Consider the following 16,835-nt stretch of genomic DNA (forward strand, 5'->3'; position numbering starts at 1 on the left):
CACGTTCCCTTGGATTCGATACCCTTGGAATACTCCGTAGGGGAAGTGCTATATCGGTATATCCGTGCGCTTGCGGATTTTATCTGTGATCGGTAAGAAATACCAACAGCAGCAAAGGTGGAGGAGGATACGCTGCTCCCGCTGACACGCAGTGGCACAGCTTGGGGGGCTCCCCACGACAAGGGGAATTGGGGGATGGCTATTTCTAGATATTTTTCCCCACAACACCCCTGAAGTCATACTAGTCACATTGGGCCTGTTTGGTTGCTACCCTGAGCAACCTGCCTGAGTATTTTCCATCCCTGAGGGCTGCCTGAGCTTGCTTGCAGAAAGTACCTGTCCAGGCATGACACAAATTTAAGGAGGTGTTTGGTTGAAGCCCTGAGAACATGCCTGAGTGGACATAAGGGTTAGGCAGTGTTTGGCTTATATTCTGCCTGAGCATACACTCACCGTATACTATGTAGATGGTGAGAGTACCCTCTACCAAGATTTTGCCAAACAATTGTCAAACGATCTTCCATTTCCTAATGATAAAAGCATCACATATTGTTAAACATGCAAATGGCAACAGGGAAATAGTGAATATATTTAACATCAAGTTTCAGCCATCATACAGATCAGTTCTAGCCAGTAATGCCACGAGTTAAACAAGACAAAAGAAAAGGGCCACAAAGCTAGGGTTATCAACTTGTCCAAAAGTTAGAAAGCAACACTACTAGCAGATTAGCATGTCACAGCATGCATCATCATAGTATCTATGTTAATATTTAGCAATTGTCTAAACACATATATAGTGCGGCAATTGCATGACCAAAAGGGTGCAGCAAAATATAGACCCTCATCAACCACGATTAGCTTTTGCAACCAATATGCACCTATAGCTCACTAGAGGCCTGTATCATCACCAGATAAGAACTTGTAAACCCAACGTTCAAGATATTCTTGACCCATGCTAATAAGAAAACTGCGATGAGCTTGAAATTCTGGCTTGCAAAGGTGTAGTCCAACTCTCATTTTATCTTCAGGTTCTAAGGCAATCTTCTTGAGCATGTCCCATAGAGGGGCATTTGGATCTTGAGGGGCTGCAGTCTGTATTGGTTTGGCAAGGTTATCTTTGATTCCAACCAAGGTACTAGTGATCAGCACATCAATATCATCATCATCATGCAATCCAGATGATGACTTTGCCTTAAGCTTACCCTTATCATTATGTGATTGAGGCAAGGTCTTTGGCTTCCCACACTTTTTGAAACTCTTCTTGTTTGGCTTCAGACCACTGGTATGAGAAGATGAAACTTGACTAGTTGCTGCATTAAGGGCTGCAGTTGCTGCATTAAGGGCTGCCACCTCCTTGCAATCATCACTGTCTGCCTCTAATTTGTCCGAGTCTTCCCCTTGTGGATATTTTGTTTCAGCATAGGTTGACATATCATTGAAATTATCAAGTTCATCAGCTTCATCATCAAAATCAGCAACACTTGAAGGATCTTCCATAAACGCTCCATCAGCCGAGGAACCACTAAACAACTCTTGCAGCTTATCGAAGAACTGAATAGGCTTTGAAAGAATTCCACGGTCATTAATCTGCCAAGAAAAAGTCATCAATAATAGAAAATCTATTTAACAAATATATCATGTATTCAAAACAACAAGAGATTACCGATAGGCTATCCAAGGTAGATTGGGAGAGAGACAACATTTTGTTTGTCTCATCCCAGCCACCACCACTCTCATTTAGATGGCGAGCTACAAGTGCCCAAGTCTCTTTATGGCACCTATAGTGTCGTTGAACCTGATCAACATTGTAAGTACTGCCATACTTTGCATTAATAGCTGATGTGCAAGCAGTGTGATGCATCTTCTTGATCACTCCCTTTGGTGGCAGCTCTAACTTCTTTTCAATGTACCAGTCAAGAAGAAATTCAGAGAATGCTGGTGGCCAATTTATGGGTTTTGACCTCACACCTGATCCCCCAACTCCTTTGCGTGCCTTACTTTTTCCCTTGCCATGTTTGTTGCTTCCTCCTATATCCATGTTATGAACTACAAAGCAATGCACAGTAGGTAATAATGGCATCCAACAAAAAAACATAAAGTAGAAAATGCTATAATATGAAGAGCTGAAAGAAGAATTCATTAGAAATAGCTAACAGTCATAGAACAATATCCATGCCATACAACACCACTGTTAATGTTCCTCCCACATAATATTAGCTAGATTTTCTCGAAATTCTACCCACTGTTGGTGCTCCTCGCCATAATCTGTCGCTACTCTAGCTGATCTAGGTAGCTTACTATACCAACGAGCTTCATCATATATGATGTTATCAGGACCATTATCAAGGATCCAATTATGCAGTACACAACACGCTATTACTATCTTCACTTGGACTTTATATGGAAAGAAAGGCTTGCTAGCAAGAACTTTGAAACGGTTTTTTAAGGTTCCAAATGCTCTCTCAACAGATGTGCGAAGGGAGGAATGTCGAAGATTGAATAATTCTTGAGGTGTTTCTGGTGATTTCCCGCCTTCGTACTCTTTCAGGTGGTATCGAACACCCCTAAATGGTGGTAGTATACCAGGTCTTGCTGCATACCCTGCATCGGCTAAATAGTATTTGCCTACAACAGAAGATGAATGGTTTTATTGCCTTGTCACAAAATATTGTGCACCTGAAAATACTAAAGCTTCATGCACACCTTCAGGTATTTGAATTCCACTTGATCTTCTAAGAGCAGCCTTGAGAACCACTAAGTCATGTGCGGAACCCTCCCATCCAGCAAGAACATAGGTAAACCTCAAATCAAAGTCAACCGCAGCAAGAACATTCTGAGTTGGATAGGACTTGCGACCTCTAAACCTGTTAACTATATTCTCTGGGACAAATGCAGGGATGTGTGTGCCATCCAATGCCCCGATGCAATCCTAAGTTAGAAGAAATTATTACTATACAAACATAAAGTGGTTACATTAATTAGAATGTTGAATAAGTATATTTCACGTGAGATACCTCAAAATATGGGTAGAATCTGCCAGGATTACTAACTATCTTTGAATGGGTCTCTATTGACCTAATTTGTATCATATCTTTAGCAAGACAACATAAAGCTTTCAACACCTCATTGAAGTACCGGCTCACTGTCTCACTGGATCTTATGACATAGAATCCAATCACACGATTTCTTAAATTGTGGCCAACTGTGTGCAGGAACATAGCTAATTGTTCTTCCACTGAGACATGGATTGTGTCACATAGTAGGCCATTATCACGTAATTTGGAGGCAAGTTTCCAGAACACTTCTTTCCTCATCCGAAGCTGACTGATGCAAGTTGTATCACTCCCATTGTACAAATCATCTAATCTTGTTTTCCTGACCAAATCTCTATCCACCAATGGACCATACTTCCTTGGATGTCGTCTATTTCTTATACGACGTCGCCAGCGAATAATTGCCAACACAACAGCTAAAACACCCAAAGTTCTAGTTCGTTGATGGACAATATACTGATGAGTAGAATCTAGATCCATCTGAGCATCACACGACAAAGGAAAAAAAAAGAAACTAGTGAAAAAAAGCACACATTTTGACATAGTTTTACTTCTAATAGGCATACTCTCTATGGATCCTTGAATAACAAAGCAGCAAGAGAGGGGAAAAGTAAAAAAAAAAACTGCGATTGTGTTCTCACCTTGCTGCAGAAAATCGTGGCAAAGATTGTGGGGGCTTGGCAATCTGACGCGCACAGAGGAAAGGAGAGAGTTAGAAATTTTGATTCCCTTCAGATCTGGACAAAGTACTCTTCTTTTTCTACTTACCTGCTAGCTCTCACGGTCAGAGCTACGCTCTAACAGATCACCAAATGCAGGACTTTTACTGGAAAAAGAAACAACTGGCCACCAGATCTGCAAGTTCCTTGGTCACCGCTGCTGGAGCCATGGAAGAATCGATGGGAACTGGTCTCCGCAAGAACCCTAGGCTAGCAGTGAGGAGGAGGAAGAAGTGGTCTCGTTTTCACTACTGTATAGAAGAGCGGTGATTTTACTCAGGCAGGTGGAGCGAAATGCTCAGGCCACCCATTTTGTACGCCTGACTCAGGCGAGTACACTCAGGCAAGATTTATCAGGCTAGAATCCTCAGGGTAGCAACCAAACAGATGCCAGGCGAGTTACAGGCATGACCTTAGGCCAGGCTTATTATGCCAACGAATCGTTGGATCACTAGTACAACCCACTACTATAGCATAGTACGGTGAACCATAAAGGAACTCTATCTTTAGTGTTAAGATAGCCCCTAAAATGTAGCAAATTATAGAAATGCAACAAGTGCTACAATAAAATTTCACAAACAGTATTATTGATAAATGATGTGATATGATCTTGGAGTGCATACACGTTTGTTTTTTCTGTTCCGCAAATTTATTTGATGAAATTATTCAAGACTTTTTTAATTAAATGCTCCCCGTATACAACCTTTTCATACTTGGCGACACCACCTGTTCTCTCCCGGCAGAACTCAACAGGCTCTATGGCAGCATCGAAGTTTGACTGTGGCATGAATTCAGAAAGAAAGAACAATGAGAGAGCAACTTCACATAAATGATGTGTAGTATTAAGATGAGCTAGGGGATTAAGCAAGTAATATACCTCATAGAAAAAGGCAACAGATACACGGTAACGAGGGGAATTGTTAACAACTCGATGAAGTGTTGGTTGATATATTCCATTTGACCAAACCTAACCCAAATATGACATGTGATAAGTGTCACAAGTTTGATGACAATAAAAAGATGACAATGAAGGTGCAAACGAAGAAAAAAAAAGACCTTCAGCATGTCACCAATGTTGCAGACGAAGGTTCCCGGGATTGGTTTGGCATAAATCCACTCACCTGATTGGTTTTTGACCTGAAATATATTCACCAGATATTTCACTCAAATCAAAATTGTTTGCTTCACCCAGTTAAGGCTAAATATGAACAGTGGGCAGCAACTGTAATATGGTAATTACATAATTACTTATGCATCTTAGAACATGCTTAGAATGTTACAGAAGTGTAGAAGCATCTCATGCTAGATCATCCAGTGAGAAATTCTATATAACCATGCACAGCTCAGATGTGCTCTGCCATGAAAAAAAATACTGATCTTTAAAATAATTAAAAAGAAACTAAAATCAAGTTCTCATCTTTGATCTGTTTTAGTTCCCCTCTTCTTTATTATTAGAAGGAAAAACTATGAATTACTCCCCTCAACTATCGTGGTTGACCGAATTACCACCCCCCCAAACCCACAAAACCGGACATTTGATACCCCTAAAGTATTGAAACCGGATAAATTACCCCCCTTGGCTCAATCTGGAGCGATTTTGATCCTATGTGGCGCCAATTTGGCAATCCAATCATAAAAAAAGTAATAAAAAACTATGGGCCCACTTGTCAATTACTCCTACCTCATCCCTCTCTCTTTGCTGTTGGTGGGCGGGGCGGGGATCGGAGGACAGGAGGCGACTGCGGACGTGACGTACGAGTGACGGGTGTCGGTGGCCGCGTCCACGGCGGCGATGCACGAGATGGAGCTGTGCAGGAGGCGAATAGCAGCGAGGAGGGCCGGCACCGCCGCTCCTCCCTTTCCCCTCTCCTTCTCTTCCGACTCACTCCCCAGTGCGGTGGCGGTGGTGGTCCGGGCGGAGAAGGCGGTGATCTGGATGAAGAAAGAAGGTCGCGGAGGGGTTGGGCGAGCGGCGGGCCCCGGGGAGGGCATCCTCGCTGGAGCGTAAGTTCTCTATCACGCGTGGCACCAGCTCCGCTTTCACTACCGGCCACCCGATCCGGCACCGGCCGCCCAGGCGAGCTAAGCCTCAGCCGCTCGCCACCCGGGCGATCTGTGCCTCCGCCGCCAACCTCCAGAACGAGCTCTGCCTCAATCGCTCGTTGACCGGGCGTGCTCCGCCTCCACCGCCGGCCACCCGGTCCGCCTCCTCTGCCGGACAGGCGAGCTCCGCCTCAGCCGCTCGCTACCCGGGCATGCTCCGCCTCTGCCGCCGGTCACCTGTTCCGTCTCCTCTTCCGTGCGGGCAATCACCGCCTCCGGCCGGCTGCACGAGTGACCTCCGCCTCAAGCCCCCGCCGTGTGGGCAATCTCCGTCTCTGTGGCTAGTCACCTGAAAGAGCTCCGCCTCAGTTGCCCGCCGCCCGGGCATGCTCCGCCTCCGTCACCAGCCATCCGGTCCGCCTCCTCCTTCATGGGCTCTGTAGCTGGCTGCTCGAGCGCGTGTGCGAGAGAGAGAACCACTAGGGAAGGATTGGATTGAGGGAGGGGTATGACAGGTGGGCCCCATGGAGTTTTTTTTTATTTTTTTGCTGACTAGATTGAAACGTTGGCACCACATGTGCAAGCTTAAGTCAAAACCGCTCAAAACAGTGTTGAGGAGGGTTATTTGTCCTGTATGAATAGTTGAGGGTTTATAATGTCTGGTATTTCAATTTGGGGGTATAATTCGGCCGACCGCAATAGTTGAGGGGAGGTAATTCATACTTTTTCCTTATTAGAATAGAGAAAAACACAATGGTTCAAAGATGAGAATCATCGAGTAAACAAACTCCTAGTGAAGATCGGTATATAAAGTATGGCATGGATCCGAATTTATGGTTTCTGGTTTGCGGCCATGAAACTAGACCTTGGTTACTACTATGAGATCAAATTCCGGTGCAAGATTAAGTGGCTTCCAAGATCTCATTCGTGAATTGCACAATGGGATAGAAGAACATGTTTAGTTGAAATGTTAATTGTGTACAACAAATATCACAAGGAATAGGGAGACTAAAAAGATTAGTTCAACAAATTTGAGGGACACATAAAACAGAGAGCACGACATGGATGAGTAAGTATAAGATAGGATAAAGTCCATTTTGGGTGGCCCATTAATTTTCTTGTAGTCCCATTTTCTCCTTGCTCCGTAAAATAATTGTTTTTTACTACACATTTTCCAGATCCACACAAATACTATTTCTGATCCTATCAATGCCTGGTCCCCTATAAGATGACTTTCCCCAACATTTTTAAGATAAAGGATAACAATCCAGTCCCTAAAATCCACATCGATGTACACAACCATTATGCCAACTAGATGAAATCCCGTGCTTTGCTATGGAAATATTATGCTATAATGATAGAAATAAAGTATAGGTTTAATTTATTTTGTAGCAAAATGTATAAGTTTATATACTTTGTATAACTTCATCTCTAATCAATCTCTGAAAAGAGCTATAAACAATTGAGATGATGTGCGTTATGATAATTTAGATTGAATATATACTGATCATTCAATGAGTTAAGGCAAAACCTAAGGTGAAGCATCATGAGTGAAGAAAAAGAAAGGAGACAATTTGGACCATAGATTAATCCAATGGCTAAAAACAATTAAGGTAATGTGACTTAATGAGAGAGAAGAGAAACATCATTAACTAGATTTAGTGGGGATAAACTATATAGTCATAGTACCATAGGTTAATGGTCAAGTGGTTAAAAACAATTGAGGTAATGTGGTTTAATGAGAGAGAAGATATATAGCATTAACTACATGATAGAAAATATATAGCATTAACTACACTTAGTGAGGATCAACTATATAGTTATATAGTATTAGACATAATGTGCGAAATAAGAGTCTACATAAAGTAAAACCACCAATTTTTCGATAGAAACAATATCTAAACAGGGTCAAGGATGATATTAGTCTAGGTTTCTAGTAAAAACGATTAGTTTTAAGTCCAGGGTAAAAAGTGGAACTTGAGTAATATTCAAACACAAAGAAAGCATGTATTCCTATAAGATATATGGATGGTGAAGAAACAAGTACCTCAAGGGCACATATGTCATCATCTTGGTTAACCAATGTCAGAAGGCCTGTAATATAATCAAATGACAAAAATGATCTTCATGAGTTTGATAAACAGAAATACAGAAAACACGTGAAACTTTTTACAATGCATCAAAGCACCTTATGTATGTGTTGTCCATATATAAAAGTCTATTTCGAAAGGAACTTCTGAAAGATATGTACTAAGTACTAACCATAGTCTGTGTGAGCTCCACTGAATTGATCGCAGAACGGATGTGACATAAGAGAAAAACGGTGTCAGATGAATCTAGTAAGTACATTCTAGCACAATATACTACCAAATAAATACATAGATACATTTTGCTTACCAGCCAGTGTCAGTGCGATGCTCTTCTAGAATATCGGTTGATACAGGATAACCAATCAACCTGCAAACCCAAAAAGGATCTCCTGCGGTTCTACCTTCAAAAGCATCAACTGGCCCACCCAATGCCAAGGCTATACCTTGCATGATCTTTCTGGAAAGATCTATAAGTAAAATTTCCATCAGAAAAAAAAAAGGATAAATAACATAGATGCATAGCTAAGATCTAAACTAAGTTCAAAAGTGAACCTCTTAGAAGGCTGATATAGTTTTTTAGTAGTGCATCAAAATTTGATGGATATTTTGGCCTGCATCAAAGTAAATGATATGGTTAATTGAATTTGAAATATTTCTAACCAAAAGTACTCAAGGGAAGGGTACCAAATTAAGTTCAGAACAGCTCTTCAGTAATAGCAAAGTAATTCAACTAGTAGTATCAAAATATATAACATGGAATGCTATAATTCAACTATTCAAAATGCTTCTAGTAACAACAATACATTATATTGAAGCAACATATGCAACAACAAATAATTCACAATTGTAGCCATATTGCATAACATGATACATATTGTTATTATTAATATATTGTAAATTAGAAATTCATTTCCTTCATTCTTCCAAATAGAGGTGTGCTATAAGCTAAATTAATTATATTATCATAATTATTATCAATGCATAGTAAGTGATCAATAAGTAGAATTGTGGTACCATTTTATATGAAAGTCAAGCAAGCAATATCTCTCACATATGTTAAATAACATGAGCTTTTGTTATAGTACTCCCGGATTATTTTAGGCCATTCATTTCATATTGATATTTCTCTTTCCTCATTTAGAGGTAATAGATCTTGAAGTATGAAGAAAAAAGTATTTTTCACTTGCTACTCCACCCGTTTTGATAATAATCGTCACTAGACACTATTCACTTTCAAACTTTCAATCATTTGTTATGTAATTTTAAGTAATTCTTTAAACATATGAACCACTTCAAATTTTAAGATTTTCTTTTGAGTTTTGAAAACAATGGTGCTAGTATATTTCAAGTAAAATTTCTATTATAGACACTTTTCATGGTTGCCTGAATTAATTTTGTTTCTTCTAGTGGATGTATGGCAATAATAATTTCTATATATTGTCATTAATGTTTTCCTCTTTACTGTCATTTTATTACTAAAGATAAGCAAATATATATTTTATAACACAAAACATAACCTAAATAACAGTACCTCTTACCTCCATAAAGGGCTCCAAATAATATAGCGCCAAGGTATAAAATGAAAACAAACAAAGATGAAAGGTTGGAAACATACCACAAATTAGTTCCTTCCATTGGTTTGGCAAGATCTCCATATTTACCAGGTTCAATAGGCGCATAATACTGTGACGTTTTTTCTTCTCAGCGATTAACTAGTAACAAGTTAATGGGTCACTAAAAATAAAGAAAGAAAAATAAACTTACATCAATTGCTTCCTGCATGTCAGGTTTACCGTTGGTAATATTTTCGCCCAGTCTTTGGTATCCTCTGATGATCAAGAGAACAAAGTTACTCATAGAGAAAGGACGCTTTGAACGACCCAAAACGGAGCACGGAAAAATCAATGTTGGAACTTAAAATGGTACTATAAGAAATCACACCTATATCCATTCTGAGGTGTCATTTTAATCTTTAGTTTTTCTTCATAAGGAAGTTGGAAGAACTTGTGTGTGACGTCCCTAACTTCCTTCATTAGCGACTCAGCAATCCCATGGCCTTTCTGTTAATAATAATAACATACAGATGAACATTTGCATTACTTAGCTTCGGTAGTAATATAAAAATCATAGCTTGCAACGCAAGGACACAGCTACATCAAAATATTCTTGTTGATCTGTACCCATTGTACTATAAAGTGATGCTAAAAAGGTAAGTAAACGTGTAATTACCACATAAAAGAATCCAGCCTCCCTACATGCATCGTCCAACAATCGGACAACTTGCAGCAAATCCTTGTCATTGGCCATATTTGGATCATCGATCTTTTCAACAAGTGGGCTAATGTCTGAGAATGAAAAAAAGGGTGAAATTTTCAGATGAAGATTTCAATGTATCAATATATAAGATATATCAGCTCCAGCATGTTTTAGTTACTGAGAGCTGTAACATGTAACGATTAGGAGGCTTGACAAAGCTCACGAGCTTTGGCATAGGCAGCCCGAGCTCGGCTTGATCGTCTGGAGCACGAGTAGCATGTGAGACTCGAGTTCTTTTTCAGCCTTAATTGTAATGTTCAAGGTTTAAAAAGGGTTCAGATACAAATCAAGTTGTTAAGACTGCAATACTTTGTACTGTAATTGGGCTTTTCATCCTTTTAAACCGCAAACAAGCTGGCGATGGTGGTACTAATCTTTTGCATTGTGCCACTGCTACTGTGAGCTTAATTAGAGATGACAACATGCAATTCCCCATCGAGAAATAAATCCCCTCAAAAGGTGTGAAATAAATCGTCTCCGATTCCTCTTCAATCCTCTTGTGGAGGAACTAACCGAACACGCCTTAATTGAAGTAACTGAAAATGGTGGTCCCAAAGTAGGCAAAAGAATTATTGCGGTGAAGCATAACCAGACCAGGATTTCATAATCTGAATCTTGCAGTGAAGCAAGAATTCTACTATAGTATGGAAGGGCCACAATTTCAGATTCAGTCAATTTGAAGGTAACATATTGCCTGTCCGACAATGGACTGATGATGTTAACAGTATGGGGCCTCTGTATGTGGACAAAAATAGTGAAATTTGAAGAATATAATGTTGCTATGCAAATAATAAATGGCAAGACCCGACAGAAGGCTACGCAAAGGTTAATGTTGATATTGGATTCAGAAAAGAAACATGTGAAGCAAGTACAGGAATGATAATCAAAGAATTATCAGTGCATACAAAACGGTATCAGTGCAGTTATGCAGGGTAGGTTGAAGCAAGTTGTTTAGATATACGCCAGTGACGATTAAATTGGTGCGCATGCTGATTATCTTAGAAACAACCACTACAAAAAAAATATTTTGTGGAGTTTTTTTTTAGAAACACAGCCTGCGTTTGTGGAGATATTTTTCTAGTACTATATAGAGGCAAACATGCCTTTACAATGCAGCAGAGACCTTTTAAAAATATGTCTAATAAATGTATTTTGATAAATTATCTTTAGAAAAGAATATGTATTTTTTTAATGTCTGTACAGGCATTAAATTTTGCCATACCTATAGCAAAGCAATGTGAAAATAGAAAAAAATATATTTCCTTGCTACTCCCTCCGTTTCACAATGTAAGTCATTCTAGCATTTCTCATATTCATATTGATGTTAATGAATCTAAATATATATATCTATCTAGATTCATTAACAACAATATGAATGTGGAAAATGCTAGAATGACTTACATTGTGAAACGGAGGAAGTATTACCAATCCTTAAACTCGTGAGTATATTATTTTTATCTTCAATGCACTAATTATCTGAACCTTATATCATTACTTGTAAATGTATGTGTTGTGTTAATTCTATATATGCACATATTAATATTTAGAAAGTGACTCAACCGAGGTTTAGATGTCTTGAGAAAATGACTTTACATATGAGAAAAATTTTGAAGTACCAAAAATATACCTCTACAAGATAGATTTAACAAAATATGCCTAAAAATGTCTATATAGCAAAGTATTATAGGCAACGTTAAAAGTGCCATAAAAACTGTGCTAGTTTTAGTGGTTGTTTTAACTTGATAAGGAGTCCATAAGGATCCTCATGGATAATGCTGATTTCTAAAGTACTTGCAGAGTGTAGTGCTTGCAGAGTGTGCAGGTGCACAAGAAAAAGACATAGGCTGTATTTAGTACACACTAAAATTAAAAGTTTAGTTGAAATTGGACGATGTGATGGAAAAGTTGGAAGTTTACGTGTATAGGAAAGTTTTGATATGATGGAAAAGTTGGAAGTTTGAAGAAAAACTTTGGAACTAAACATGGCCATAGTAAAAAATAGGCTTGCTTAACTGGCAATAAGGATCGTTGACTTGTCAAGTCAGGAGTGTAACCCCCTAGTCAGTCATCAGTCATTAATATAAATTCTCTCTTTAGCTCAAAAGAAAAAAAAAACCTGGAAAAGACAGACATAGCTTACCGATCAAGGGGATTGCCTTGAAGTCAGAAGCCATGGTGAGTTTGGGTGGCACACTGACACGACGGAAGGCTCTGGTCTAGCGAGGAGGTTGGAGGGAGAGACGGATATAATGGTCGATCTGGTTGGGGAGGAGGGAGGGTGGTCGCATGATACAATGGATCGGATCGGCCATATCAGTACCGGGATACAATGGTTCGGTCGTTGGGTAGCAGCCTATCTGTATCAGGATCACAATTTGGGATTTTAGACTGTAGGGTAGTGGGGTGGTTGAGATGTCAAAAGCCACGTGTTTCGTGAGGTTGTTTAGATCTCAGAAGTGCCACCTCTATTTTTTTTTTTTCGGGGAAGTGCCACCTCTAATTTTAAAGCTAGGGTATATATGCAACTAATTATCTCTATTATATAACCCCTATACACTTTGCTCTCAATTCAAAAAAAATACACTTTGCTCTCAATCCACGCTATTCTCTACAGTTTGTATAGAGTAGAGGCTACATTTCACTACTATAAAAAGGATAACCGTTAATCCTTGGCATCCATTTCATGTTTTAAGTGGCGAGAATCTCATACGCCAGCGACCGAAGGTCACAGAAAATGCAATATATTCGTTGGCGGTTGTCGTAAAGCAGTCACTAATGAAGAATGTTTTCGCAACGGCTAGGTTATGATGGCCACCTAAAAGGATATTATACGTAGGCGACAGAAAGCAATCTAGTCCACTAGCAATGGTTGTGCGCATGGGCGGATTTACCATACAAGGTGTGGGGGCCCTGGACCCCACTCAAAAATTACTGGCGCCAGGTATATCACTAATTGTATGACATATGGCCCCCAGTCCAACAGATAGGAGGACCCCATTTTTGTTACTTGCATTGAATCCATGCGGGCGTTGAGGACTTGAGGCGTCGAACGTCCACTACCATCCTCTTGTTAATCCCGCAAATTAGCTCTTCAAATTAGGAATAGGGGAACGGAAAGCAAGCCCACTGTCATTTCGTCCGCTACGCTCCGGCCCAAGCCTCCCGGCGACGGGCCTCCGCTTTACTACGGTAGAAGCTAGCATTTATTAAGTGCAAATGAATTTGTATCACAACTCAACAGATTATCTTCAAGATTTGTGCTAGTATTTGCTTTTATACTTGGAGATTAAACTATATCACTAGTGGATAAATTATTCATACTAATTACATCGTACTTACACTATAATTACATACTGATTACATATGTAAATTTATTTGGGACTTACATATGTAATTTTGCGACTTATGTATATAAATATGAGAGCTACATTATAAATACACTAAAATTAAATATGTAATTTAGGAACTTACAATATAAATACATACCGACTATTTTTGATGAAAAATATAACGCCATAAATATAGCTACTCCCATGAAACAAAGGGGGCTTAGAGGCATACTTTGTTTTCCAAGTAGGTAAAGATATAGATTTACGTTGGATTTATACTGATTCTAACCAAATTTGAACGACCGAAAGGAAATGAAATAATACTTCAAAATTTCAAGCTATCTTAGCCCAGCCCTTAAGTACCCTATGAACTTAGTTACTTAGGCGACATTTTGTTTGGAAAACAGGCATTTGAAGCCTCTTGCAGCACCAATGACCAATGCATCACATTTATTTCATCAGCTACACAACACAGGATAACATGATACCAACACCAACATCAAACACAGTGACAAACCACACAACTACCCAACGCTCAGAAGGGAAGCACGCGGACACCTGCATGACGGAGGTCGACAAGGTCGCTCGCCGGTTCAGGAATTATTAAGCCAGCGGCGGAGTGAAGAAGTAGATGTCGCCGAGGCGATCGTTCGTCGGCGAGTTGCCGCCGTACACCAGCAGCCCTCGCCGGCCGTCCACCTCCCCCGCCGAGAACGCGCACCATCCCCTCGGCCCCGGGTGGTGCTCGCCCGCGTCGTCCAGCCTCGCCCACGCGCCCGTCTCCGTGTCCAGCGCGAACGCCTCGGCGGAGAATTTGCCGGCGCCGAGGTGCCCCAGGTCGCTCGGGTCCACCTCGCCGCCGAACACCACCACGTGCTTCCCGATCCCCGCGGCACAGAACACGCTGCGCGGGGACGGCTTGTCGCCGCCGCCGCCGCCGCCGGTGGTCTCGACCGTGGACCACGCGCCCGTGCCCGGGTCGTAGCAGTGCACGTCGTCCAGCTCCTCGCCGGAGAAGCCGTACACCACCCACACCTTCCCGCCGGCGACGGCCAGCCCGGGGCCTCCCCGCGGCTTGCACGCCTCGCCCGGCGACGGCAGCGCCTCCCACCGCCCGGCGGCGACGTCGTAGGCCCACAGGTCGTTGAGGCGGCCGGCGTCGCCGCACCCGCCGAACACGTACACCTTCCCGCCCCCCGCGGCGTCGGCCACCATGGAGTGGTAGCTCCGGTGCGGCGGGCCGTCGCCGGCGCCGGAGGACAGCAGCGTCCATCTGTTGGTCGCCGTGTCAAACGAGTAGAGCTCGTTCAGCTCCTTGTGCTCCTGGTCGCGACCGCCGAACATGTAGACGGTGGCGCCGACGGACGCCATGGTGACGCCGACGCGCGGCGGCGGCACGTCGCCGGAGGCGTCCAGCGCCGACCAGCACTGCGACTTGAGGTCGAAGGCGTACATGGCGTTGTCCACCGGCACGCGCGGCGTGAACTCGCCGCCGAACGCGTACGCCGTGCCGCCGACGAGGGTGATGGCGTGGGAGCTTCTTGCTCCCGGCCCATCTCCCTTCTGCTCTAGCTGCGCGTGATTAATTAATTAATTAACTGATGTCAATTACTAATCAAATTAGACAAAACTGGATGCTGCAATCTGCAAAGAAAATTACTACTCTCTCGCTGAGCAATTTGTGTTCGAAGATTATTAGTATTTGCTATGAAATTCTTGCGTTCTATACAGGATTGTAATTTCTATAAAATTTCCAGGAATTCACTAATTAGTTTAAGTGACATCTAATATGTGGATGTCTATATGTGGCGGCGCTTTTTATTTGCATATGTTCATGAGCCTAATGGCCCGAATTTCTGCATTTCCAGGGTTTCTTTGTGCATCTGATATTGAAGACAGTCGACAGTTTTCAGAAACACCTGAATAACACAAATTGTACTTCTCAAAACTGACTGGAAATGTTATTGACACATAAATTTGAAGTCAGCATTTTGCTATCGCCCTGGAAATTTGGAATCAAAATCCCTTGGTCAACTCCAGAGAGCTGAAACTGAAATGGATTCTGACAACGCCCTCCCGAATAATCTTCATTGTCAACAAACCTTGGAAAACTGGAATCAACAAGATACACCGAAGATATTTGACCCTTTATATAATCTTCAAACAGTTACTATCACCAACATAAAACCCAAGTTCCCAACTCATTTTCATGTCCATGGCTATCAATCCGTCACTGTTACCCAATCAACACCGCAGCATAGCATCACAACCTGAAACTTCTTCGCTAATTAAACCCCAACCTTTTATAATCTGAAATCCCTAGCTTCTGAACATGCTACTCAATTTTCGAAGTCTAATTCCTTAAAAACAAAAATTCTAAGCCTCATGTTCTGATTCCTTAGTGATCTGCTCTAGAAAAAAAAAATCCCCAAATGTCAAAATTCTTGGGTTAGAACAAAGTTTCATCCTAGCAGGGTCAATCCACAACCCTCCCCAAAATATATGAACAACCTTCAGAAACAAGCCCCAATTCCCAACTAATCCATGTCCATAACCATCACTCGAAGCAGCAAATAGCCAAATACTCTTGCAACATGAACAAATCTCAGCCAAAAAAATTCCCCCAAAACTGAACCAAACCTTTCTTATGAAAAGGTATAGATCAAGGGAGTACACAATCAATTGCATATGTATGAGTAAGCAAGAGAAATTACCTTCACCCAGGTGCCAGCAGCCATTGGCATGAACAGATTGGAGCTCTGCTTCCTCTGCAGCCTGAGAACTTGCCTTTCTCCACCAATCTGGCCAGAGGCCAAGTGATATACAATTGTAGCTGGTCGAGGGGCCTGCTGACGACATTTTTCTGAACCCCAATGTGGCCATTTGCTACGAGGTAAATTACCATTAAGCCACTATGTACAGCATTTGGAGTTTTCTCGGGCAAGAGTCCACTGGACCGTCCTTGTTCAATGTGTGTTTTGGTTTCGTGTACTCCTTTATTTCAAATTTTCTTACACTCTAGTTCATCTGAAGTCAAATATTTTCATCTTTAACCATTAACTTTTAAAAACTCATATAGTATAATATCATCAGATTTTCTTTAGATTCACCATGGGAAATACTTTTATGCATATAATTTGCATGTTGTTAAACCATAAGAATTTGCAAAAACTAATGGTAAAAAGATGGAATCTACGCCTTCACAGTTTTAAAGTTAGCTAGAAAATTGTGTCATTATAGTTTCTACTGAAAACACATTCATAATATTAAAATGCTAATATATAT

General features: G+C 41.2%; 3 protein-coding genes across 6 annotated transcripts; all 3 read right to left on the minus strand.

Moving 5' to 3' along the window:
• Positions 1–565: 565 nt before the first annotated feature.
• On the minus strand, positions 566–4,054 carry LOC107277915 (protein ALP1-like). Of its 4 annotated transcripts, XM_015756725.3 has the most exons (5): positions 3,822–4,054; positions 3,695–3,738; positions 3,015–3,533; positions 2,704–2,929; positions 2,117–2,625 (listed from the first exon to the last, which is right to left on the minus strand). In XM_015756725.3, the coding sequence occupies exons 3-5, from the start codon at positions 3,531–3,533 to the stop codon at positions 2,192–2,194; spliced, it is 1,179 nt and encodes a 392-aa protein (XP_015612211.1). In that variant the 5' UTR covers positions 3,695–3,738; positions 3,822–4,054; the 3' UTR covers positions 2,117–2,191. The 4 variants fall into 4 exon arrangements, with proteins under 4 accessions (XP_015612212.1, XP_015612214.1, XP_015612211.1 ...); XM_015756726.2 differs by lacking the exons at positions 2,117–2,625; positions 2,704–2,929; positions 3,015–3,533 and adding exons at positions 566–1,587; positions 1,664–2,046; XM_015756724.3 differs by having other exon boundaries at positions 3,015–3,738.
• A 117-nt stretch (positions 4,055–4,171) lies between these two features.
• On the minus strand, positions 4,172–12,541 carry LOC4346502 (2-oxoglutarate-dependent dioxygenase 33-like). Its single transcript, XM_015756730.3, has 12 exons — positions 12,362–12,541; positions 10,135–10,250; positions 9,847–9,965; positions 9,670–9,733; positions 9,521–9,588; positions 8,458–8,516; positions 8,213–8,372; positions 8,078–8,097; positions 7,863–7,909; positions 4,829–4,909; positions 4,650–4,739; positions 4,172–4,550 (listed from the first exon to the last, which is right to left on the minus strand). Exons 1-12 carry the CDS (start codon positions 12,393–12,395, stop codon positions 4,422–4,424), a joined length of 987 nt encoding a protein of 328 aa, XP_015612216.1. The 5' UTR covers positions 12,396–12,541; the 3' UTR covers positions 4,172–4,421.
• A 1,442-nt stretch (positions 12,542–13,983) lies between these two features.
• LOC4346503 (thiohydroximate-O-sulfate sulfur/sulfate-lyase (nitrile-forming) NSP5) lies at positions 13,984–16,348 on the minus strand. The gene is made up of 2 exons (XM_015756729.3): positions 16,265–16,348; positions 13,984–15,122 (listed from the first exon to the last, which is right to left on the minus strand). Exons 1-2 carry the CDS (start codon positions 16,292–16,294, stop codon positions 14,154–14,156), a joined length of 999 nt encoding a protein of 332 aa, XP_015612215.1. The 5' UTR covers positions 16,295–16,348; the 3' UTR covers positions 13,984–14,153.
• Between the last annotated feature and the right edge of the window lie 487 nt (positions 16,349–16,835).

The sequence above is a fragment of the Oryza sativa genome, chromosome 9 (genome assembly GCF_034140825.1).
Source record: "Oryza sativa Japonica Group chromosome 9, ASM3414082v1".
NCBI classification, from domain to species: Eukaryota; Viridiplantae; Streptophyta; class Magnoliopsida; order Poales; family Poaceae; genus Oryza; species Oryza sativa.

Excerpts from the sequence above, each read along its gene's own strand:
- LOC4346503 (XM_015756729.3), bottom strand. The coding sequence starts at position 16,294 with ATGCCAATGGCTGCTGGCACCTGGGTGAAG. Across the intron at positions 15,123-16,264 it reads CTGCTGGCACCTGGGTGAAG|CTAGAGCAGAAGGGAGATGG; the intron begins GTAATTTCTCTT and ends AATCACGCGCAG.
- LOC4346502 (XM_015756730.3), bottom strand. The coding sequence starts at position 12,395 with ATGGCTTCTGACTTCAAGGCAATCCCCTTGATCG. Across the intron at positions 9,966-10,134 it reads AGGCTGGATTCTTTTATGTG|AAAGGCCATGGGATTGCTGA; the intron begins GTAATTACACGT and ends TATTATTAACAG. Across the intron at positions 9,589-9,669 it reads ACATGCAGGAAGCAATTGAT|TATTATGCGCCTATTGAACC; the intron begins GTAAGTTTATTT and ends AAAACGTCACAG.
- LOC107277915 (XM_015756724.3), bottom strand. The coding sequence starts at position 3,617 with ATGCCTATTAGAAGTAAAACTATGTCAAAATGTGTGCTTTTTTTCACT. Across the intron at positions 2,930-3,014 it reads GATTCTACCCATATTTTGAG|GATTGCATCGGGGCATTGGA; the intron begins GTATCTCACGTG and ends CTTCTAACTTAG. Across the intron at positions 2,626-2,703 it reads TGGAATTCAAATACCTGAAG|GCAAATACTATTTAGCCGAT; the intron begins GTGTGCATGAAG and ends CTTCTGTTGTAG.